The following is a 25,849-nucleotide window of genomic DNA, read 5'->3' as shown; positions in this document are numbered from 1 at the left end:
TGGATAAATAAGTTCTATAAGCAGGGTGACAATTACAGCCTTGACGTGCTCCTTTCCCATCTGGAACCAGTCTGTTGTTCCATGTCCAGTTCTAACTGTTGCTTCCTGACTTGCATATAGGTTTCTCAAGAGGCAGGTCAGGTGGTCTGGTATCCCCATCTCTTTCAGAATTTTCCACAGTTTATTGTGATCCACACAGTCAAAGGCTTTGGCATAATCAATAAAGCAGAAATAGATGTTTTTCTGGAACTCTCTTGCTTTTTCCGTGATCCAGCAGATGTTGGCAATTTGATCTCTGGTTCCTCTGCCTTTTCTAAAACCAGTTTGAACATCTGGAAGTCACGGTTCATGTTTTGCTAAAGCCTGGCTTGGAGAATTTTGAGCATTACTTTACTAGCATGTGAGATGAGTGCAATTGTGCGGTAGTTTGAGCATTCTTTGGCATTGCCTTTTTTTGGGATTGGAATGAAAACTAACCTTTTCCAATCCTGTGGCCACTGCTGAGTTTTCCAAATGTGCTGACATATTGAGTGCAGCACTTTCACAGCATCATCTTTCAGGATTTGAAATAGCTCAACTGGAATTCCATCACCTCCACTACCTTTGTTCTAGTGATGCTTTCTAAGGCCCACTTTACTTCACATTCCAGGATGTCTGGCTCTAGGTGAGTGATCACATCATCGTGATTATCTGGGTCATGAAGATATTTTTTGTACAGTTCTTCTGTGTATTCTTGCCATCTCTTCTTAATATCTTCTGCTTCTGTTAGGTCCATACCATTTCTGTCCTTTATTGTGCCCCCCTTTGTATGAAATGTTCCCTTTGTATCTCTAATTTTCTTGAAGAGATCTCTAGTCTTTCCCATTCTGTTGTTTTCTTCTATTTCTTTGCATTGATCACTGAGGAAGGCTTTCTTATCTCTTCTGGCTATTCTTTGGAACTCTGCATTCAGATGCTTATATCTTTCCTTTTCTCCTTTGCTTTTTGCTTCTCTTCTTTTCAAAGCTATTTGTAAGGCCTGCCCAGACAGCCATTTTGCTTTTTTGCATTTCTTTTCCATGGGGATGATCTTGATCCCTGTCTCCTATACAATGTCATGAACCTCTGTCCATAGCTCATCAGGCACTCTGTCTATCAGATCTAGACCCTTAAATCTATTTCTCCCTTCCACTGTATAATCATAAGGGATTTGATTTAGGTCATACCTGAATGGTCTAATGGTTTTCCCTACTTTCTTCAATTTAAGTCTGAATTTGGCAATAAGGAGTTCATGATCTGAGCCACAGTCAGCTCCTGGTCTTGTTTTTGCTGACTGTTTAGAGCTTCTCCATCTTTGGCTGCAAAGAATATAATCAATCTGACTTTGGTGTTGACCATCTGGTGATGACCATGTGTAGAGTCTTCTCTGGTGGTGTTGGAAGATGGTGTTTGCTATGACCAGTGCATTCTCTTGGCAAAACTTTATTAGCCTTTGCCCTGCTTCATTCTGAAATTCCAAGGCCAAATTTGCCTGTTACCCCAGGTGTTTCTTGACTTCCTACTTTTGCATTCCAGTCCCCTAAAATGAAATGGACATTTTTTTGGGGTGTTAGTTCTAGAAGGTCTTGTAGGTCTTCATAGAACCGTTCAACTTCAGCTTCTTCAGCGTAATTGGTTGGGGCATAGGCTTGGATTACTGTGATATTGAATGGTTTGCCTTGGAAACGAACAGAGATCATTCTATCGTTTTTGAGATTGCATCCAAGTACTGCATTTTGGACTCTTTTGTTGACCAAATGGCTTCTCCATTTCTTCTAAGAGATTCCTGCCCACGGTAGTAGATATAATGGTCATCTGAGTTAAATTCACCCATTCCAGTCCATTTTAGTTCTCTGATTCCTAGAATGTCAACATTCACTCTTGCCATCTCTTGTTTGACCACTTCCAACTTGCCTTGATTCGTGGACCTAACATTCCAGGTTCCTATGCAATATTGCTCTTTACAGCATCAGACCTTGCTTCTATCACCAGTCACATCCACAACTGGGTATTGTTTTTGCTTTGGCTCCATCCCTTCATTTCTTTCTGGAGTTATTTCTCCACTGATCTCCAGTAGCATATTGGGCACCTACCGACCTGGGGAGTTCCTCTTTCAGTATCCTATCATTTTGCCTTTTCATACTCTTCATGGGGTTCTCAAGGCAAGAATACTGGAGTGGTTTGCCATTCCCTTCTCCAGTGGCTGGAAGAAACACAAGCTGGAATCAAGATTGCTGGGAGAAATATCAATAACCTCAGATATGCAGATGATACCACCGTTATGGCAGAAAGTGAAGAGGAACTAAAACATCTCTTGATGAAAGTGAAAGAGGAGAGTGAAAAAGTTGGCTTAATGCTCAACATTCAGAAAACTATGATCATAGCATCTGGTCCCATCACTTCATGGGAAATAGATGGAGAAACAGTGGAAACAGTGTCAGACTTTATTTTTGGGGGCTTCAAAATCACGGCAGATGGTGACTGCAGCCATGAAATTAAAAGACGCTTACTCCTTGGAAGGAAAGTTATGACCAACCTAGATAGCATATTGAAAAGCAGAGACATTACTTTGCCAACAAAAGTCCATCTAGTTAAGGCCTTGGTTTTTCCAGTAGTCATGTATGCATGTGAGAGTTGGACTGTGAATAATAAGGCTGAGCGCCGAAAAATTGATGCTTTTGAACTGTGGTGTTGGAGAAGACTCTTGAGAGTCCCTTGAACTGCAAGGAGATCCAACCAGTCCATTCTGAAGGAGACCAGTCCTGGGTGTTCATTGGAAGGACTGATGCTGAAGCTGAAACTCTAATACTTTGGCTACCTCATGCGAAGAGTTGACTCATTGGAAAATACTCTGATACTGGGAGGAATTTGGGGCAGGAGGAGAAGGGGATGAAAGAGGATGAGATGGCTGGACAGCATTACCGACTCAATGGACATGAGTTTGAGTGAATTCCGGAAGTTGTTGGTGGACAGGGAGGCCTGGCATGCTGTGATTCATGGGGTCGCAAAGAGTCGGACACGACTGAGTGACTGAACTGAACTGAAGTTCTGTAAAATGTCACATATTTAAAGAATACATTTATAATATAATGAATCCTAGTACTTGACAATTAACTTTAGAACACTTATAAAATTATTTTTTAGGAAAAAATTTCTAATATAATTCATAAAATACAAAATGCAGCACTTATTAGAGTTTAAATAGATGTAATAATGTATTAACAGTATCCTAGTTCTATAATGTGTTTTTGCTTTCTTTTGTAAACAGGATTTCTTACAAAAGCAAGAATATAAGACATTGGAATATAACTTAACAACTACAGATGTAGTGATGGAGAATGTAACAGCCTTCTGGGAAGAGGTCAGAATTTTTTGTTTGTTTGCTCTAAATATTTAAGCTTTTCTTATTTGTGATTCTGGTTTTCATCTTAATGGGCAATAAAGTTAGAATGATGATAGAATTGTTAGAACTAAAAGAGGAATCACTCCACTTATTTTGCAGTTAAAGAGGTAGAGGCCCAGGAATATTAAATATGACAGACAGGCCTCTTCATGTTTTTCTAAGTCATGTAATTTGTTTCACATAATAAATTAGGAAGTAATGCAGTGCTCATAGGTTTTGGAGCCAAACTGAGCTGGAATTGAGTACTGGTTCTACCATTTACTCTCTAGTGCAAGTTACTGAATTTTGTGGAACCTCTGGTTCTCCATCTGTAAAGTGGGAATATTAATATATACCTTACAAGGTTGTTGTGAAGTTTGACTGAGATAACTTATGGGAAGTATTCAGCATAGTACCACACACATAATAGTTCCTCAGTAAATGCTACCCTCTCTGATCTCAAGTTCCAGTCCAACGTGCTTTACATATACCAGTAAACATAAAGATATATGTGGGATAGACCTATGGATTGTTTTCTACTATTTTCACTTATTTTAATTCACCATTAAAAATTCTCATTTCTCATGGTCAGAAAAAATGTTATTAATGATTTTTCAGCTTCTAAAGGACTAATATTTGATTATAGAGAATACCAGTGGAGTTCCTCTTTCCTTATCACTTTTTTCTGTTGAGTAAACGTAGGCATTATGCAAGCAATGTCCTATTTCTACATATTTCACAATATCTTAAACTAGTTTTATTTATATAAGTAAGTTGACCCTAAGGGCGTCACTGTAATTCTTTTTTTAAGATAGAGGTAAGAGAATAATTCTTTATCTGCCTAGAAAAATTATGGAGAACTGTGTGTGTTAGATTGATTTTACTTCTTTGATTTTAGGAATTTCAAATGCCCTTCTAGACAGAAAGAAAAGCAAGGCGTTTGGCAATACAATTGTTTTTCTAATCTCCATCTCATTCTCCTTTCATCTAATAAAATAGATAGCATGCTTCAGCCCTTACTATGTGCCAGGTACTAGATAAGCACTTTACATGTTTTGTCTTATTTCTTACAACATTCCTATGATGTAATCTTAATATTTCTATTTTGCTGATAAGGGAATGGAGGCTTAGGAAGGTTATAGGACCTGGCTCAGCTCATGTACCAGGCAAGGGATGAAGCTAGGTTTTGGACCAAATGTCATGGTCTACAACCCTTTCACTGAACCATTGCCTTCCATCTGGCTGTATCCTCATCCTCCTGACTCTCATCGTCACCTAGCAAATTCTGGACACTCCTTGATGATATTTACCCAGGACAGTGGTGCTGGTTAAACCTCCCTCATTGTGTCTAAGACTTCAACACCCACATGAGAAATCCTTCCAATATTGTCCTCAGAACTTCTGTTTACAGTTACTTCTTCAGAAGCTTCCTCTCATGCTCATATGCTGAGCTTGGTGAGTGCCGAGACTTACTCCACTTTGGAAACGTCCTGCTCTGGAATCTCTTTCTCAGTTTAGAATTTCCTAATCCTAGCTCTCTCAGTCTCTTAATCCCACCTTTACTGCCTTCCAATTTCATGAAGATTTCTAGTCTCCTTAGTCCTCCCTTTTGGACTCCTCCTGGTTTAACCTCCATCAGTCACTTCAGTTGTTCCTACAGCAGCACCCTCAATCCCCTTTTCTTTTCACTGAATCGTTTGCTGTAAGACATTCTCTTTCAGCTTTGATGAAGGGAATGCTATCTGGGAAAATCAAATACTCTAGTCAGTTATAAGTTTTATACAGTTACTGTTTCAACTTCAAATGGGCCTGTAAACTTTCTTGGGAAATATTTTCATTGGTCTTTACTTAATTTTATTTACCATTTCCCTAAAAGCCATTCCAGATTTTTACCAGTTTCCTGAAACTCCCAATCTCTCCCAGGATCTGCTCACCCCCAGCAGATGGCCTTGACTTCTGTAATATAGAGAGAAAGTATATAGATGCTATAAAATATAGAGCGTCATATATGAATGCTTACAGCTTCTTTCTTCACCCTTGAGATTATTATTTTCTTCTTTCTTGTCTTCCTCCGGCCCTTAACTGAACTGTTGTTACCTTGCTTCATCTTCTCAGGACATGGAGCCAGCAATTATTCTCAGTCTAGAAGGTCAATTCCTTTTTTTTCAACTGACTTCTTTTAATATCTAAATATTTTCAAGTTAAAGAAATTTCTGACTTTTGCCCTCCCTGAACCCCATCATCCAAGCCTTATCATTCTCCTTCCCTTTGTTGTTAAAACTGTTCTTACTTCCTCATCTTTTGACTTTTGCCTTCTGCAATCTGGATTCTGTCTTTACCAATGCATTAAAAACTGTTCTTTTGAAATATGTATTTAACTTAGCTTTCGTGAACCACTCTTTCCATGTAATCTTATATTCCAACCATGACTTCTCAGTCTTGGCTGCCTGCCTCTGAAGTGGCGTTCAGCCACAGGGTCCCCACCGCCTTCTGGTATTTCATGCTTTCTGTGGGTGACTCAGCCCAGGTTCAACTGACATCTATGTGCTGATGACTCTCAAAGGCAAATCTTCAGCCCTGGTTCCTTTCCTGAACTTCATACATTATTTCCAAATTCCCTGCAAGGTCCTCAAACACTTCACATTCGTCACTTCCCAAGCTTCATAAACCTGCTTCTTCCAGTGTCTTCTCTGCCTCATTTGGTGATTTCACCATTCACCCAGTGACTCAAGAGGCATGTCCCTGGTGAATTATATATGACTCCTCCCTCACTTCACACCTGTGAGTAGGAACAATTTCTATTTATATATCAGGAAGCTGAGCTTTAGGGAATTTTAGTAACTAGAACAAGATTATACAACTGGTTAGGACATAAAGGTCAGCCTAGGCTTCTCTGACTCTAAATGTTTTTTCTACTCACCATCCTGTATCTAATGAAAAAAATGGACTACTGCTTTACTGTATACAAAATACTTTCATCTATATTATCTCACTTAAGATCCTCAACAGTCCAGGAGCCTAAAGCTCAGAATGTCATAATTTATCAATTATTATGCAGCTAGTTGAGAAGATGAGACAGATACTGAAATAAAGACAAAGGATACCATAATCATTTCTCTCACAACTACAGGGAGCTTGTAAACACAAAGTGTTCAGCCAGAGTAGGGATCAAATAAATAAGAATAAGATCAATACTGAGATTCCATTTTCACTTACAAAACACACAAAAATAAAACAAAACAAAATAAATCCCAAATCAGAAATCAACATTGTTGATGATGGTTCCTGAAATCTAGCACTCTTATACCTTGATGGAAGAGAATTTGAAACTACTTTTCCAAAGACTTGGAATGTTTGCTATACCTTTGCTCTGGAAATTTCCCTTGTGGAAATTTATACTAAAAAAACCAGAGATTTGTTCCATGATTTATAGCGAAGTACACACATCACAGAATTATTAAGTTAAAAAGAAAGTCATATAATGTAAAAAATGAGAACTATTAATATTTATAGTTTATCCATACTCTTTGATACTATCCTGCAACTTAAAATTATATTAAAACGTGTGTTTAATGGTATGTGAAAATATTTATGATTTATATTGTAAGTCAGAAAAAGAGGATCACAAAGCTCATGTATAATTTTTCCTTAATGTAAATTATATATGATTTTATGTATATGCAAAGGAGTGGAGGGATCTCACTGAAATGTTAAACATGATTTCTTCTCAGTGTTAAGACTACAGCTGATTTCTCTTTTCTTCTTGCTGCTTTTATCTGTTTTCCAAATTGTCTGAAGTAAGTTTTGACTTCTGTAATCAGGAGTTAAAATTAAGGTAAATTAAAGTAAAAGCAACCTTCCATTGGTCCAAGTGTTTATTGGATAAAAGCCCTATTTCTAAGCATGGAACATGAGCCCCTCAACAGTCTGCACTGCCCAGTTTATCGAGGATATCCTTTGTCATCTTACTATATACATTCACCTAGCCACTTACAACTCCTGAGGTGTATGTTGTCCTTTTAAGCCTAAATCATCATGCATGCAGGCCTTCTTCCTGGAATGCCTATACTATTTCTTGGTCTTGTGAAATACCACCTATATCCTTCATAGCCTCATACTGGGTTAATTACTTGGACAAGCTCCAGACTGAGTAACTTGCTTTATGTAATGTGCTCCTATAGGACTTGGTGTGAGTTTTCAGTTGTAGCACTAAACACGTTGCAATATTAATATCTGCCCATTTGTTATTCTCCTATTTGAGACTTTTGAAGTAGTCTTTAATATAGAGGTGATGCTCAATAAATATCTATTAGATAAATAAGTTAATAATAGAATAAAAAATGCCTTTGTCTCACTTGAAGAATTTTCATTGCCTACTTCTTAAAAATTTGCTTTTAGTTATTTGATGACTGAAAGAGATGTTAGCCATCCATCTCATAAGAATTCAAGCAGTAGTCTTAAACCTTAATTGCTTATGTATGCCCTAAAGTTTTGATAGTACTGAAAATCTGTATACCACTGATACATTTTAAGTTGACTTATGAATTTTCAACATAGATTTAAGTGGTGGTAAAGAATGTAATTTTTGTCTATTGTATAGTGTCTTCATATGTTAAATGGATTTTTGTCAAAACTTGGGAGCTGCCATTTCAGTATTTTCAATTTCATGGAAAATAAATGAATTTATAGAGTCAAGTCTGATTGCTAAGTCAATCAGATAAATATTACTTGCTTTATATCAGGAAAATGTAACTTTAAAATGCAGATAATAATTTGTATTAATTTATTAAATTACTAAAATTAGATAAATAATAAGTTAATTAAAATAACTTGTTCTTCAATTCATCTCTTAAGTCTGATTCTGAGATGACAGGACACATAGATGCCATCACTTTGAAACCTGGTGAAACACGATGTTACCTCCTTCAGTATTTCTGGCTTTGTTTTTATGGGATCCCCTCTCAGGAGAAAATCATTCTCTTATGGTCCCCATGTTCATATCATGGACCTTTTTACACTCCGGAAAGGGCAGCCTAGCTAAACTTAGGACTGGTGAGAAGACTGCCTCTTCTCTGAGGGGAGAAGCAGAAAGTAGGAAAGAGAAGTGACAAAGAGCAAGCGAATTCTCAGATGATTAACTTTAGGAAGGAGTACTTCGGGATGTTGAGGTTGTGAAAACGCATTCTCTTAAAACTCTGTGAACTACTACCTTCCTCCTGATCACCTGCAGTGCTATTAACTGTGATTTGAAGACTGCTCAGATTGTAAAGCATCTGCCTGCAATGCAGGAGACCTGGGTTTGATCCCTGGGTTGGGAAGATCCCCTGGAGAAGGGAATGACTACCCACTGCAGTATTCTTGCCTGGAGAATGCCATGGACAGAGGAGCCTGGTGGGCTATGGTTCATGGTGTCATAAATGGGTTGGACGCGACTGAGTGACTAGGCACATGCACGCACTCTAACGCATCCCATAGGGCAGTCCAGAAGCAGGGAGCTTTCAAACAAGAACGCCTTCTCCCAGCGCTTTTGCAAAAATGGAATTCATTCAAATTAAATGGTAGTATCATCACATTTACACTTAGTAATAACTACTAAAATACTTTGAGCTTCTCAGAGTAAGGTGCCAGCATGATAGAGTTAGATTTGGGTTGTAATTCCACTCAGGCCTACTACTTAAATGACTTCAGTTACTTAACCTCTCTAAGTCAAAGTCTACAACTTTGAATGAAAGAGTTTATAAAGTCTACCTCATATATTGTTACTCTGCTGAAGATTGAATAAATCTGTGTATGTATTCAGCCTATGGGAGAGGAGATAGATACCTTTGTATAGATAGCTGCTGCTGCTGCTGCTGCTAAGTTGCTTCAGTCGTGTCCGACTCTGTGTGACCCCATAGATGGCAGCCCACCAGGCTCCCCCGTCCCTGGGATTCTCCAGGCAGGAACACTGGAGTGGGTTGCCAGCTAGATATCTTTAATTAAATTTGATGGTGAGCAACAATCAGCAATTGAAATTATAATTTTGAAATATTTTGGATCATATGCTCTAGAAATCATGTGCTATAACTTGTGTGCTATAAAGTATGGGCCATGTGCCATGTACTCTTCAAACTAATAATACATCATGTAAATAGCTATTGAAAATATTGGGCTTCCCTGGTGGCTCAGCTGGTAAAGAACCTGCCTGCCAATGCAGAAGACACAAGGGATGCAGGTTCGATCCCTGGGTAGGAAGATCTCCTGGAGAAGGACATGGCAGCCTGCTGCAGTGTTCTTGCTTGGAAAATTATATGTACAGGGGAGCCTGACAGGCTACAGTCCACTGGGTTGTAAAGAATCAGACACAACTGCACCCACACACACACATTGAAAATATCTGAGAAACATACCTTCTTATTTACTGTGTTTTTTCTTTTTTACAGGGATTTAGTAAATTATTTGAGAAAGCAAAAGAAAATAATACCAATAGAAAAATTTCCAATGGTGATAACAGCCTCTTCTTCAGTAACTTACTTCTTGGTACTCCTGTCCTGAAAGATATCAGTTTCAAGATAGAAAGAGGACAGTTGTTGGCAGTTGCTGGATCTACGGGAGCAGGCAAGGTAGTCTCTTTTATACCTCACCATGAAGATGTTAACCTGACATGCTTTTCTCCTTTCTTTTTCTAGTTTGTAAAAGGAGAATACTTGGATACTGTGTATAATTATTCCACTGATAGTGTCCTCTAGCCTTTCATTTCTTTCTGATATCTTCAGTAACTTTTTCTTTTATATATTTATATTTTGGGCATCACTCAGTGCAGTGTCATGCACATACATGGTGAGCGTTTAATAACTTTGTTGAACAAGTAAAGCATCCTTTTTTGCCAATCTGTGGCAAAGACATTTTCTCAGAGCTGGTCCAGGAAAGTCATGGTTTACATTTTACTTTAGTAACCACATGGGCAAAAGATCCCCATTTTGTTGACACAGAATTTTTTTGGAGAATGGACTCAGGCTTGCTTATGATTTATTATGAGGGAAAATTATTGAGTGGGATAGGTTTTTGATGACAATACATAGGAATCTGTATTCTGTGCTGATCAGCCTTCCACCTTACCTCATTTAATTATAAACCATGGATATTTGGAGATACATCTGACAAAAATTGAGGTTAAAAAATTAAAGGGTCAAATTTCATTGTCAGGAGAAGACTTTATATTAGTCTTGAATGATTTGAGCTATTGTTCAGATAATGTTAAACACTTGTTCTCTTTATCTGGGAAATACATTCAAAGGGCATGAAGGAATACAATCAGAGATAAGAAAGGGTCTCGGCTTTGAAATGGACTACTTAAGGATAATAGATATTTGCTTTGGAAGTCTATTAAAAGGAGGTTCTTATTCCCACTTGACTGTAATTTTAGCTACAATATTTTCTGGAAAAATTAAAAAAAGTTTAGTGTCCTCTTAAAACTCTTCAGAATACTTTGATGAAAGAAAAGGAAGAAGGAGGGAAGGAGCAGTGCCACTGTAAGATAAAAATGTAAATATAAACAGAAATTAAATACCCCTGAAAAATAGTTATTTATTAATGTCTGGTTAAGGAAGAATCACATTTTAAAGAATTTAGTCTGAGACTTGGGAAACAAAATACTATAGAAAATTTCTAGTCATTGAATTTGGTGTTCATAATTGTAGCAATATACAATTTGCTTTTTTCTCTCTCTGTATGTGTTTTCCCACCTGTAAAATAGGCCCTTCAATAAAGCAGCTATACTTGTGTGTTTTCTTCTTTGAAAAATGTATTTCTTCTTAAAGTGCTACTTTTTCCTTCTATTTCTTATATAACTAGAAATTTTCACTATTAAAAGAAAATGATACCATAGCAGGATTTGCTAACAAACAAATCACAGATGACTTGACTGAGAATGATTGCTTATGGGAAGATAGTAATTGTGTTTCACTGAATTTTTTAAAATTAATTTTATGTGTTTAAAATTACTTCTTTTAAAGGTGTAAACAAACAGCTTTGGAATTACAAATTATGGGACTTAACCAGCAATTAAATTTCAGGCAACTCTATTAAGAATTGATGAGCAGATGATTGCTGGCTGGAGTTACAGCTACATCTTCTGAGAAGTAGATATAAAGACAGAGTCAGATGGAGGCAGTTGTTCCTTAGGAATAATTAAACCCCTCTGAGAAATAGAGTTTGGCAACTAAGTCTACGAGGACGTCCTTTCATTTCAGTAGGAATGGAGCATTTTATACTCTTATTAGATAAAAGATCTAGCTAAAATATAAGATAGAATAATTGCAAATACTCACATTTCAAGATAAATACTGAACCACTCAATTTGGTAATTTGTGTATTAAAAGCCTTAAAAGTAACCAATTAACAATTCTATTTGTATGATTTACCCTAGTATATTTGCAGAGATTTTTATATAAAGATATTCCTCACGTTGTTTCAATAGCTGCAAATTGGGAGAACTCCTAAATATCTCATAATAGGGGATTGATTAGGTAAATTTTGGTGTAGTTATATAATGGCATGTTATTCAATCAGTATACATATGTATGTGTATGCATACTCAGTCATGTCTGACTCTTGTGACCCACTGTAGCCCACCAGGCTCCTCTGTCCATGGAATTTTTCAGCAAGACAACTGGAACAGGTTGCCATTTCCTACTCCAGGGGATCTTCCTGACCCAGGGAACAAACCAAGGTCTTATCAATATTTGGCATTTTATATATATTAATTCAGTTTAACTTTGCATCTCTCAAAATACCAAAATATTGATAAATATTATATATTTATATGTTTATATAGATAAATATTGTTAAATATATATTTAACCTTTGTATTTGATATAGATCCAAACTTACATAGATCCAAACCTGTATTTTGTGTATACATATATATATGTTGTGTATACATATATGTATGTGTGTGTGTGTATATATATATATATATATATATATATACACACATGTAATATGTGTGTATATATTTATATGTAATCAGATCCATTCCATTGTTGGGGTTTAAAAATCTGTTCTATAAGAAAATAACACTTAGAGTTTCAATTATACAGAAGAATTATATGTAGAAGTAAGGAATTTGATGATGGACGGGGAAGCCTGGTGTGCTGCAGTCCATGGGGTCTCAGAGTCGGACACGACTGAACACCTGAACTGAAGGAATTTTGGATATTTTCCATATACAACAAGAATTTTAAAATTTACTGAAATAGGTATCAAAAAAGTGCCTATCTCTTGATCCTTCTTTCTTCCTAATATATTTTAGGTGGTATTACTGTTTGTTAAAATTAAAATTTTAAGTGCATAAAAATTCGAAAAATTTTCTCTCACTTCTCTTTCTCCTCTGGTTATTTTCCACTTTTCACCATTCTTTCTCCCAATTCAGACAGACACTCTTGTTAGTTTTTTGAATGTATATACTTTTATACATAGTATTTCATTGTTTGGATGGATGTTTGTAATGTAGTGAATCACCTATTGATTGACAGTTGGGTTATTGCCAGTGTTTTGCTAATATGAAGAATGATGCTATGAATAATATTGCATATATGTCATTTAGAACATCTACTAGTATTTCTGTACATCTGCAAAACTTTCTTACCTGAAGGCTGCCTCAATTTGTGTGTGTGTGTTACAGTCCATGTAGATTGTAGGTTTGTTTCCCCACAGCATCCCCAGCTTTTGTTATCGAACATTTGAATTTTTTCCACTCTTGTTGGGTAAAGTCATATGTCAGTCTTTTTAAAAGTTGCATTTCTCTTATTAGGAATAAAGTAAAAACTTTATCATATGTTTAAAGGTCACCTCTATTTTTAATTTTTGGTGAAATATCTGTATATTTTGTACTGTTTTCTAATGAGTTATTGTTATTTTTCTTTTTGACTTTAATATCACTCAAGAAGGAAATTATTCCTTTGTGTCATATAACTTGCAAACATTTACTTCAGTCTGACGTTTTTTCCTTTTGTTTTCTGTGCCCAAGTCTTTTTTTTTTCTTTATAATGTGATTTATTTTTTTATTTTATGACTTCTGGATTTTGATTCATATAGAAAAGCTTTCTTACTCTGTGGTAGTTGTTTTTCTTTTCTTTTGGACATCCTTCAATGTTTGCTTTAAGTATTCTTACAGTCTTATTTTTGTACTTATTCTTTGACCTATTTGAAATTCATCACATGTTGGGTGTGGCATACGGCTACAGTTTTTTGTCTGCCCTCCACATGGCTGTTCAGTTGTCCCACAACATACACTGAATAGTCTATTTTTATCCACTCATTTTAGATGCTGTCTTTATCAAATACTAGTTCTTTTATGCATTTAGATCTACTTTTGTAGCTTTAATTCTATTCCATTGATTTGTCTGTTTATGTACCAGTAATTTACTTTTTAAAGTTATTGAACCCTTATTTAATACTGTATAATACAGTGTATCATGTTGCAAAGAGTCAGACATGACTAAACAACAAACAATAATGTCATTATATTATTGAGTAAAATGTTTATATATATATGTGTGTGTGTATATATATATAATGTCATATGATGATAAATGTTTTGAAGATAAAACAGAAAGAAAGATTGATGATAGGGGTGCAATTTTAAGCAGTGGAGGCCTCATTGAAAGGTAACATTTGAGAAAAGATTTGAAGGAGGTGAGAGGTTAGGTCATATGATCATCTGGGGAAGAGTCTTCCAGGTAGGGGTTGGAGCAAACCCTTGAAATGGGGCTGTCTGTCTGGTTCACAGAGCAGCAGGGAGGTCAGTGGGGTTGGCTCAGAGTGAGCCATGGAGAGTAGAGCTGTCAGAGAAGTAATGGGGGCGAGACCATTACATAAGGGCCCTGCGAGCCTCATAAAGGGCTTTGTAACGAGTTAGGCCTTTTTTCTGAGAACCTTAGAAGCCATTGGAGGGTTTTAAGCAGAAAAGTAACATGATCTGACTTACATTTTGACAGGGCCACTTTGAGAATAGACTGCAGGAAGGCAAGGGTGGAGCAAGGAGTTAGAGAATAGACTGTAGGAAGACAAGGGTGGAGCAAGGAGTTAGAACCCTTCTCCGAGAAAGTTAGAAAGCTATTCTATTTATTCTGGCAAGAGATGTTGTTAGCTTAATCTGGATAGTAATGGAAGTAGCCGTCAGATTATGCACATGTTTGCAAGAAAGGTCCAACAGAATTGGATTGAACAAGGCATGTGAGAAAACAAATGAGCACTCAGTACATGTCAGTTATTACTAATCTTTCCCTGACCTCTTCCAACCCCATCCCAGCAATCTGAACTCAGCACCCCATCTCTGTGAGCCTCTAGTGTAGCACTTACCACATTCTGTTGTAGTTGACTCTTGTCTCCCTTTGTACCTTTTGTGCATAGCAGCATACCCAAAATAGGAAGTGCTTCATAAATTTTGAATTGAATGAATACAGAATCTTTAAAAATTAGGATACCTATGCTTAGGATGACAGTTGGTGGCACCTGCATCCTGAGAATGATTTGATCAAATGATTTGACTTAATAACACTGGTTGTATTTCCAGACTTCACTTCTCATGATGATTATGGGAGAATTGGAACCTTCAGAGGGTAAAATTAAGCACAGTGGAAGAATTTCATTCTGCTCTCAGTATTCCTGGATCATGCCTGGAACCATTAAAGATAACATCATCTTTGGTGTTTCCTATGATGAATATAGATATAGGAGTGTCATCAAAGCATGCCAACTAGAAGAGGTAAGTAATTATGTGAGAAACTTCTGGTTATGCATATGAAACCTTCAAACTACCTAAATTATATATTTAATGTTTTAATAAGTCTACATATATTAATCCCATTTCCACTATGAGTAAACTACTGGGAGTAAAGTAATTGATAAAATATATGACCCCTGCTATAAGAAGCCTGCAGAAACATAAAGATACAATTCATTTTTTAATGAATTTAATACACACTTCATTTTTTAAATGATGGGCTGGTTTGGTTACAATAAAAACTCTATGAAATGGCAAGAATTTTGTTCACTTATTAGTGAGACAAATGTCCTCAATGAGCATTTGTATAGGATGCATTTTTTTAAAGGTACTTCAGAATTACGTAAGAGAATTTTAATTATTTTAATAACACCATAGCCTAAAGAAACAAACACTGACCTGCCGATAGGGAATCTAAGATAAAGTTATGATTATATCTCATCCTTTGACCTTGGACATGTAACTATATAACCTTTAGTGTCTGTAATCCTCTGAAACAGTGGCAAAATTATGATGAATCAGTTCATAACAATATTGAGGACTGAGTTCATCATCTAGAAATACATAAAGTATTCTAAGTAAAGCCAATATATGGATCTTGTACTATTCAGCACATAAATTGTATGATAAAGGGTTCACACCCTAATGGCTCAGTCAGTAAAGAATCCGCCTGCAATGCAGGAGACCCTGGTTCGATTCCTGGGTCAGGAAGGTCCCCTGGAGAAGGGATAGACTACCCACTCCAGTATTCTGGCCTGGAAAATTCCATGGACTGTAGAGTCCATGGGGTCACAAAGAGTGGGACAGGACTGAGCAACCTTTCACTTTTCACCCTGGTAGCTCAGACAGTAAAGACTCTGCCAGCACTGTAGGAGACCTGGGTTTGATCCCTGGGTTGGGAAGATCCCCTGGATCTTAATGTTAGGGAAAGTGTCATTATGGTGGTAATGGTAGGGAAAGTACCATGATGAGTTTTATCAGCAGGGAAAATATCACGTTATGAGGTTTGTCAGCGGTATTGCCTGAATACTGATCTTGATTCAAAATCACTGTCCTTGATAGATGGCATTTGATACTAGTAGTACCCTTTAAATCAACTTCTGTGAAAAAAATTGCACTGGGAATAAAATGAAGCTTAATATACAGCGTATGAAAAATAGGAAAAAAAAAAAGGCTGATCGTGGATTAGATAGAAACTACAGTCCTTATAAAAGAGAGCTACATGCTTGAACAAATGAGTCTTTATGTATATACAGACTCATTCAACAGTTGCTTTTAAAGGCTTAATTCTCTTATTTTCACACTCTGAAAGCATAATGAAAATAAAAGCTATTCTGAAAAATATTTGATTTACCTTGAAGAAAATATTCTTCATTCCTCAAAAGCTCTTCTTCCAAGAATAGTATTGCACAACCTGTAGGTTGGAACACTCATTAAGTTTGTTATAAAAAAATTCTGCGTGTTTCTAGAGAACGTAGGTATTTGTCTATGAGGGGCTAGGCTGTAGGAGTGATACTCAGTGTCCTGCAAGATAAAGCACGAGCTCTGTTTATTTATTAGTGCAAAGGTGTTGGAAAGTTTCTGGTACCTTTATTTATTGCTTTTAAATATATCTTTTCTCATAGAAATAGTTTTATAAATGCTGTCCTGATTCCCCCAAGTAAACCTTTAAAAGTATATTTAATTTAAATATGGCAAAACGATAGGCTTTTCAGGTATCACTAGTGGTAAAAAGAACCCATCTGCCAATGCAGGAGACATAATAGATGTAGTTTTGATCCCTAGGTCAGGAAGATTCCCTGGAGGAAGGTATGGCAACCCATTCCAGTGATCTTGCCTGGACTGAGGAATCTGGCAGGCTACAGCCCAAAAGGTGACAAAGAGTCAGATGTGACTGAAGCGACTTAGCACGCATGCATGCAGGCATGCATGACGTATCTATATTAGTAGTAGTAAATTCAGAGGTATAGGTACCTAATTCATAGAATGTACATTTGCTATCTTCTGAATAGGTTCTGAGAATGCCAGGGTGAATAGGGTGTGGTCTGTTTTCTAAAGAGTGCATAATCAAGTGACCTGTATTTTAATGAATGGTTGTATAGTAAGTGAATTGTACCGTGATAAAACTGCTAAAATAATGAGAGAAACAGGGGAAGAGTAAAATCATTTTATTTTTTTTCCGATTCCATGACTAGTCTTAAAATTATTTTTAAAGTGTATAATTCATTGTAGTTTTTATTTTCATATGCTCAAGGTTGTATAACCATCACATTTTCAATTCCTCTAAAAGAAACCTCGATTAGCAATCAATTTACATTCTCTCATCCCTAACCTCTCTACCTAACTGTAAGCAACCTTTTGTCTCTAAAATATTCCTAGTCTAGATATTTCACAAAAATGTAATCATATAATTTTCTGTGCCTAATTAAGCTTTTAAACTAGAAGAAAGTAGGGGGTATTAATTTTGAAAACATTTATTGAGACATTTTATGAAAATATGAATAGAACAAAATATATATACTTTGGAAGTTCATGGGCCAATAGGAAAAGATATCAATAAAGAATGTTAGGTTACTCTAACAGGGAAAAAAAGAGGCATTTCTAAAGGAGTAAAAGGAAAATCTGGGTCTGCTAATGATGAAATAACCTTCAGAGGAGTCAGAAGGCCATTTTTCTGATGGAATGATTCCCTGTGGAATTCTTATGGTGACAAGAATGGAACTTATGGTGTTGGAGGAATTTTTTTTATTAAGAACATTGGAGTTGCCAGTAAAAGAGAGAGAAGGTTAGGTATATGAGAAGTGAGATTGATAAGTGATAGTCGTTGGATTGTTGAGAAAATTAAAAGAGATAAATAGAAAGTGCCTAACCCAGCATTTGGTGCATATTTGCCACTCAGTGAGCTGTAGCTAATTTCTATTTCCCTTGGAGGTAGAGAATACCACTAGAGAGCATGACACAAGAAATGTGTCTCGAAGCCAGTTCTTGTTAGTGAGTGCTGTGGAAACAAGGTGGGGTTTGGCATAATTGAAGAGAACCATGAATCAGAATCATGAAAAAGTCATCAGTATGAATTTTGATGTTGACAAAAGTAGTTCTGAGAGAAAATTTTAAAAGTGGTTATCTATAGTTGGTCTGTATGACCAAAGTAACAGAAGTTTGAGTGTTCTCTGGAAGAAAAGAGTTGGCATACAATCCTGAAGGTTTGGAGCATTGGCCCATTGGTTCTGTGCTCCAGAAATGGCCATGGGATTGGGAGGTGATTCCAGTTTCTCTTTCCCTTTCAGATCTCACAGCATGACTTCTGTGATTACCAGACTCTGTTCACTGTGGTGGAGGCAGGGTAGGTGCAGAATGAAAACTTGATTATTCCCTCACTCAAAGAGCTTATAGGCTGATTGGTGAAAAACATATGCCAAGAGATCATTTCAATATAATATAGCAAATGTTGGGATAGAAGCTCTCTCAGCACTACAGAAGCCCAGTTGAGGACTTTCAGCCTGCCTGGTCAGTTCAGGGAGGCTTTCTCTAAAAACACCTTGAAGGATAAGTAGAAGGAATTAAGGAAATTTTAATGGAAAATTGAAATTTTCCATTTCCATTAAGGTTAATGGAAAAGATATTCTGAGAAAACTATGAGCAGAAATACCAGACATGAAACCACTTGGTTAGTGCAGGGAACCATAAGCAACTTGACAGAATGAGGGTGTAACTGGGGGACAGTGAGTAGGGAGGAAGGAAACTGGAGGGCCATGTCTTGGGAGCTTGTGTACAAGTCTCAGGAATTTGGTCTTGGAGAGGTTTAATCAGGGGAGTGATGTAATCAGCTTTGCAATTTAGATATATCTCTTTGACTATGAAATGTGAAGCAGAATTAAGGTGGATATGATTCAAACTTTTTTGGGGTAGCAGAAGGAAAAGAGATTTTGAAATCTAACAGGGTGGGTTGCTGATGAACATTACTTAACCTTGTTATATACTGAGTTTTATCCTCTGCAATATGAAGATATTATTACCTAATTTGTACAGTTTTGTGGATTCTTCTAGCACATAGAAAACACTGAATAAATCAGTGATTATTATTAATAGTAGTAGTTGTAGTACTGTTTCGGAGAAGGCAATGGTAACCCACTCCAGTACTCTTGCCTGGAAAATCCCATGGACGGAGGAGCCGTACTGTTTTTTATTCTGACTAGAAGGAAGAAGACTAATAGGAAGCTATTTCAATAATCCAGCTAATGTCAATGATGGACAAGAGACAAAAGTAGCAGAGGAATTGTGAGAAGATAGGGATCTCTTTGTGTACTATTTGCATCCTTACAAATGGCATCAGGGAAAATGAGCCTTTGAGAAAGAGTGAATATTTTTTTTCCTCAAGAAATTAAGAGAGAAGAGTAGTTGGTTTAGGATTAAGGATTCCTTGTATAACAGGAACTGGAAAGAAGGACAGGTAGAAATGCCGTGGGTTTAGAAAGGAAGGATGTGGAGATCAGTTACATAGAATTGAGATATCTGATCAAGCAGAGGGACCACTGGTCTTGCTAACAGAGTACCAGTGGAGGACACCACTAGATCAGCTGTAATGACAATGATGATCACCATTTAATTCATTCTTCATCCTCTTCGCTTTCAAATATCAAATAAAACACTTAGTTTTCTATTTTTAATAGTCCCCGAGTCCCAGCTCCTTACTGTTCTGCTGGCTTTTGCAACTGATTTAGATCTTCCTACTCATCTTATGATAGGCAAAAACATCCAGCATCTCCTAAATTCCTGTACTTTAAACTGATAAACGCAGTGAGTGTGGTGACTGTCTCCTTCTGAATGTTTCTTGTATGTTGTTATCTATCCAACTACATGGTAAATTTCTTGAGAATGGTGATTCTAAAAATTTTATTTTGGAATACTATACCAAGCACATTGATAGGCATAAGGATAAGTTCTTATTGGTTGACTGTTTCAGAGATAAGTTTTGAAGTAGGCATGTCAGTTGCAAGAATTTTACTCAGAAAATGTTCTTTTCTGAGCTTCTCAGTCTCAGAGTTTGAGGAGATGATTATACAACAGCAAGTTGTTGTTATGAGGAACAAATAAAAATAATTAAAAGTGCTAGACTATCCTGACAGTCAAAATGAAAATTTTTTCCTATTTTCAGTGAATTCAGAGTTTCCAATTTTTGTTATTGTTAAGCAAGTCTTCACACCTTTGAAAACGGCCAGTGAGAATCTCCAAAAATGAAGGTTTTATATTTTTAAGCATGGAGGAATTTTGAGCACAGGAACACAAAATACCTACAGAGTCCTTGAGGGTTAACAGCTGGTATCAGCTGATGACTTCCTCTGTGTACTGTTTGCAGCCCCATCTGCAAATACAAACATACATGATGCAATATGTTTTCACTTTGACTGCCAAAGCTGTTCTGTTTCTTAATATACTACATCTAGATTTGGAACTGGAGATGAGGTGGAGTATTTTCTTCCTCAGTTTTGTGTTTCTTTTCAGCTTTAATACCCACAAAGTACTTGCGTGTGTAATGATGCTTGGTGTCATAGGATTAGGCAGGTATGTGTAAATTTTCTTGGATAGGAAAAAGCAAGCACAACATAGTTCACATAGTTTCCTGATTTCAGTCTGTGGTTGAAAATATTCAGTCAGTGGAGTTGCATGAAGACTTTATCACAGGGAAGGGCATAGAGACAGGGCTATGCTGATAGAAAAGTTGTAACGAGCAGACACGAGTGAGCAAGTTCTGCTCAGATTTTTTACCCTGAGATCTCCTCTTTCAGGAACGTCTCCAAGTCTTGCTTATATTGTCATACTTCAAATCTTAATTATAGTAAAAGGATTTCTAGACAAATTAATAGTTCTTTTAAAATACCATTGTGTATCCTTGTGTGCATTGACTTATCCTCATTGTTTTCTTTCTATACCCAAGCTTCCCTTAAAATCCTCCTAAATATTTGTGACTTTTGTAACCAGCACTGAAGATTTTGCTAGCCCCAAAAGAGGAATTAATGTAATTGGCCCCACATTAACTTACTTCTCCGTTAAGGAGAGTTTAATCATATTTCGTACTGTAAGAGTGATATCTCACTATTCTCTTACCTTTTTAAAATTTCCAGAATACCAACCATTTGCAATTCTTCAATACCTTATCCTACCATACTACCCCACAACTGACAGCAACAGATTCTAGGCAGGCCAGCATTTGGATACCAAATAATTGGACTGTCTTTATTTAGTGACTCACTCTTATGTAAAAGTACCTGGTTTGGAGCAGTAATTGGCTTTTATAATTGTGTGTGGTGGGATGTGGGGTGGGGGGTATAAGAAGAGATCAGAGGCTTAGTATATGTAATTGGTTTCCACAAAGTTGTTGCAATCCTTTTGTAACCACAAAATGGTCTTCATTAGGTAAATATTTGTCAAGACAGCCATTACATATACATTGTAATAAAAAATATTTACTATGTAAGTTGCAGATGTAAAATCTGTTTGTGTTTTCCCTTCTACTATGCAGTCTTCATATTTAAGTCACTAGAAGAAAAAAAAATGGGAGGGAAGTTGGCAAGAAATTATTAAGAGGAAAAAAAACTTGGGAGGGAAATTGGCAAGAAATATGAAAAACTTGGGAGGGAAGTAAGCAAAGAAATGAGTTAACTCTTCTGGAAAATAAATTCCATCTTACACATACCACAAGACTAATTAAATTTGAATTTGACCCCTGGATCTTCAGATCTGGCCAAAACTAACCTGCATTGAACAGAGGCTTAACTTTTGGGTGGTCAATCCACAATTGTAGGAGAATTCAGGAATGTTCACTTGGGAGATGTGTAAATAAAAAGATGCCATACAAATTAACATTTGCATTCAGTAGTAGCCAAGATATAATAAACATTGAAAACAGATATTTGAAACACACTGAACTATGTTCCCTAAACCAGAATAAAGCACACCAAGTGACTGTACCTTGATCCACCTGTCATTTTCTACTGATAGGTAATTAAGTTTGAAAGCACTGCCATTTACTTATTGTAATATGAAGCAAATACCTTTATTTTATAATACTATGGAACCAGGACCAAGCAGGAACACCATAGTGTTTCCTGAACTGACTATTATTTCACATCATTTGAACCCTGAAACTTAAAAAATAAATACTAGCTAACGTCCATTGGGAGGGCACAAGTCAGTAGTGCTGTGCTGAGTGTTTTTGCATACATTGGTCTTTTGAATTGTCACTTTCTAGTTATCTAGTGACAGCTTTCTGTAGAGTTTGCAATCGAGATGAGCCTGTGCTAAATTCTAAAAGTATGAACTAACTTTTAGGAATTACGATTGCAATTCTGGAACTAATTATTAACTTAAATGACAGTTCTGACATCTCTAAATCCAGAATAACCCAAAGACTGCCCTTCTTCCTAAGAGGTGGGCAAATCCACAGAACAGTAGTATAAAAATTTAATTATAACTGTGTGGGATCAAGCTAGCTCATGAATAGATAATGAAATTCAGAAAGTTAAGCCAGGCTTTCATATTAAAAATCAAACAAAAAAATTAGCTAAGTTTTCCAAAGGTCAAAGCCATGCTGTATCTTATAGATAAGCCTGATGTTTCATCCTCTTGAAGAATTAGTATTCCGGACCCCACACCCTTGGAGTTTTCTGTTTTGTAGCAATGGCTAATTAGACAAGATCGAGAGAAGATTTTACACTTATATTTAAGAGAACTTTAGACTTTACTATAAACTTAGAACTTGGTAATAATATTCATAAAGGCCTTTCCAGGAAGGGAAACTTAGTTTTTCTAAAAATTGAGTGTAAAAGTATTCTCTAGACAAAAATAGCCTTTGAAATGGCAATTGTATTATCAAGAATATATTTGAGGCCAAATCTGTAATACCTAATTTTTATTTAGAAAGTTTAAGTATCCATGATTCAAATTTCATAAATTAAAAATTTGATCTCAATGAATATTTATTGAGTTTCCTCTGTGGACACAGTATATGTTAGGCACTCTGAATACTGCGTGCAAGTATAACAAGGATCCTGTTTGTTATGAGTTTTTGACTTACAGTATTTTGGGGGAAAATGTATATACACATACACAAAACACACACACACACACACAGATATATATTCACTTGTGTAGTAAATATCTGTGAGTGCAATCATTGAACAAAGGACATCAAACTCTGGGGATTATTGGTGAATAGGAGCAATCCCTGTCCTCAAGGGTCTTTCATTCTGGTGAAGATAAGCAAGTAAAGCCAGTGCAGTTTGTTAAGTTCTAGCATATTGGTTAATGTAAGATTCTCATGTGGTATATGGAAACAGGACTTAATCTGGTCTTAGATGGGTAGATGAGGTTTCCCTGAAGGAAGTGACAGCTAAGGTGAGAGATGATGGATGAGTAAGAATCATCTGAATGAAGAACAGGAGAACATTCCAGAAAGAGAACAGAATGTACAAGACCTGGAGCTAGCAGAGAACGTTCGTTGAACCTTTGTACCTAGAGTCAGTTTGGCGTGGCTGGGGTATAGGATGAAATGGGCTGGAGTCGAGCGAAAACAGTGCACTTTAAGGGGAACTCTAGGCAGTGCAACAAGGGTAGAGTCTGGAAAAGAAGGGGTATATGGTGAGAGCTGAACTGGGAGAAAACACTCAGATCATGATTTCTGTCTCTGCACTTGCCAGCAATTAAACCAAATAGCCAAAAAAGGCAGAAAGGCAGAGTCCTCCACACTTGACTTTCATATTACATATACCTGGGGCAATCCAATTCTCACGCAACACTCCAGCTGCAGAGGATTTGGTGAAACGTGGTGCTTAGTGGGAGCACAGGTAGGAACCCTGGGCGGGGAGCAGGTGGGTCCACAGTATCTTCCATGGTGACTTCCCTCACTGGGGAGAGTGCCATAATAAAAACAGTGTTTTAGGAAGATTTAGCCAGTGTAACACACAAACTGGAGGGAGATAATGGAGATGTGGTTACACATTTATGAAATATTGTTCACATTTTAAAGTGTAAGAAGTGAAAATTTAAGAGACTTATTGGAATCATATGTCTCATAATTGATGAGACCAGTGAGAGAATCCAGATCTTCTGACTTACCTTTTTTTTTTTTTTGCTATGCTTGATTAGGATTGTGTATTAGAAATTCTTAGACGCTAATGCCTTCTGCATTGAATACTGCAGATTTTGAGTTAGAACTTTAGACTGGTTAATCTCACTATGATTGTAACAGTATTATTAAACCATTGGGATTGTAAGGCTGCCTTTGTGAAAGAGGAGGTTATGACTTGTTTTCCTATAAATGACGTATCAAGCTACCATATTCTTAAAATCTGTACTCCTGGATCTTGGGAAAATCACCTATCCTAACACTTGAAATGTATTTTTTATTTTTTTCTTAATATGTATACATATATGTATTATTGAAGTATAGTTGACTTACAATTTTTCAAGGGCACAGCAAGATGATTCAGTTATACATGCACACATATATTATTTTTGAGATTATTTTCCTTTGTAAAGTATTATAAAATATTGACTGTAGTTCACTGTGCTATACAGTAAACCTTTGTTGCTTGATGCATATCTTCTTTTTTAAACAGAAATCTAGCATTCTAGATTCTAGATTTCTAAATAGGATCTAGCATTCTATTCATATTAAGTCAAGCAAGTGGAATCAAAATGCCATAAGTTTTTTAGTTAGGCAAAAATTCATAAGTTTTCTAAAATATATATTATACATATTATTTATATATGAGTATACAAAAGCTTTTCTACTACACTTGATAAAGGCTTGAGAAAGAACATAAAAAAACACGCTTGAAATTTAAAGGTCAGGAAAATTTTTTTCATCTTCTCCCAAGTAAACTTTTTTCTCCTTGCCAGCACTGGGGCAGAATCTTTTCTTCATGCCTCATGACCTCAAATTTAAAATACAGTAGGTGGCCAAGTAGAAGGGCAGTCAGTTCAGGGAGGAAGCCTGATCAGGGCAAGTTGAACAGCTGGTTCTCCAAAGTCACCTGTAGAAAGAATAAGGATTTTCATAGGATTTCTTCAGAGGTGATGGGTGAGGTAGTACGCAAGCTCAGCTCCTGAGGAGTCCTAGTTCTAGAGACCTGGGAGACCTGTGAGGAGCTCCAGAGCAGGATCAACTGCAGGGCAGCACAGTCATGTGCCAGCGAAGTTCTAAGAAAGGAGTGCTTTTCACAGATTGGATTTGTCCCAGCATCTTGGGCGGGTAGACCTGGAAGAGATAGTTAAGGAATGAGTAGATTCTTAAATGCCAATTCTTAGACCAATTGAATCAAAATCATGTAGAGAGCTTTTCAAAACTAGGTTGTTAAGGGTCATTCATTCCAGAGAATCTGAAATCTGGAGTTCAGAAATCAGTAGTTATTTGGCAAAACTAATACAATTATGTAAAGTTTAAAAATAAAATAAAATTAAAAAAAAATAATAGTAAAAAAAAAAAAGAAATCTGTAGTTAAATGAGTCTAATGTAGAGCTAGAATACAATAAATAAAATTATTTGTCTCAAGTATCTTTTCTAACTTTACTTCCTTGGAAACACTTACCCCGAAATACCTTAAAGCCCTGCATTTCAAAGCTATTCCTTTAAAAATGCTTACATTATTCATTTTCAAATACAAATATAGGCCTACACACAT

At 36.4% G+C, this 25,849-nt stretch overlaps 1 protein-coding gene across 13 annotated transcripts in view; it reads left to right on the top strand.

The window, feature by feature from the left end:
- The window catches only part of CFTR (CF transmembrane conductance regulator), a 318,775-nt gene that overhangs the window by 81,005 nt on the left and 211,921 nt on the right, over positions 1-25,849 (top strand). For all 13 annotated transcript variants that reach the window (XR_008717817.1, XR_008717819.1, XM_055590287.1 and 10 more), the window contains 3 exons: positions 3,287-3,379; positions 9,823-10,002; positions 14,958-15,149. Coding sequence is in view for 11 of the 13 variants with exons in the window: in XM_055590287.1 (XP_055446262.1) it covers positions 3,287-3,379; positions 9,823-10,002; positions 14,958-15,149 (465 nt within the window). In the remaining 2 variants the exon portion in view is untranslated. The remainder of the gene's footprint in view (positions 1-3,286; positions 3,380-9,822; positions 10,003-14,957; positions 15,150-25,849) is intronic.

Source organism: Bubalus kerabau, chromosome 8 (genome assembly GCF_029407905.1).
Source record: "Bubalus kerabau isolate K-KA32 ecotype Philippines breed swamp buffalo chromosome 8, PCC_UOA_SB_1v2, whole genome shotgun sequence".
NCBI lineage: Eukaryota > Metazoa > Chordata > Mammalia > Artiodactyla > Bovidae > Bubalus > Bubalus kerabau.
This window is presented reverse-complemented; position numbering and strand designations above follow the sequence as displayed.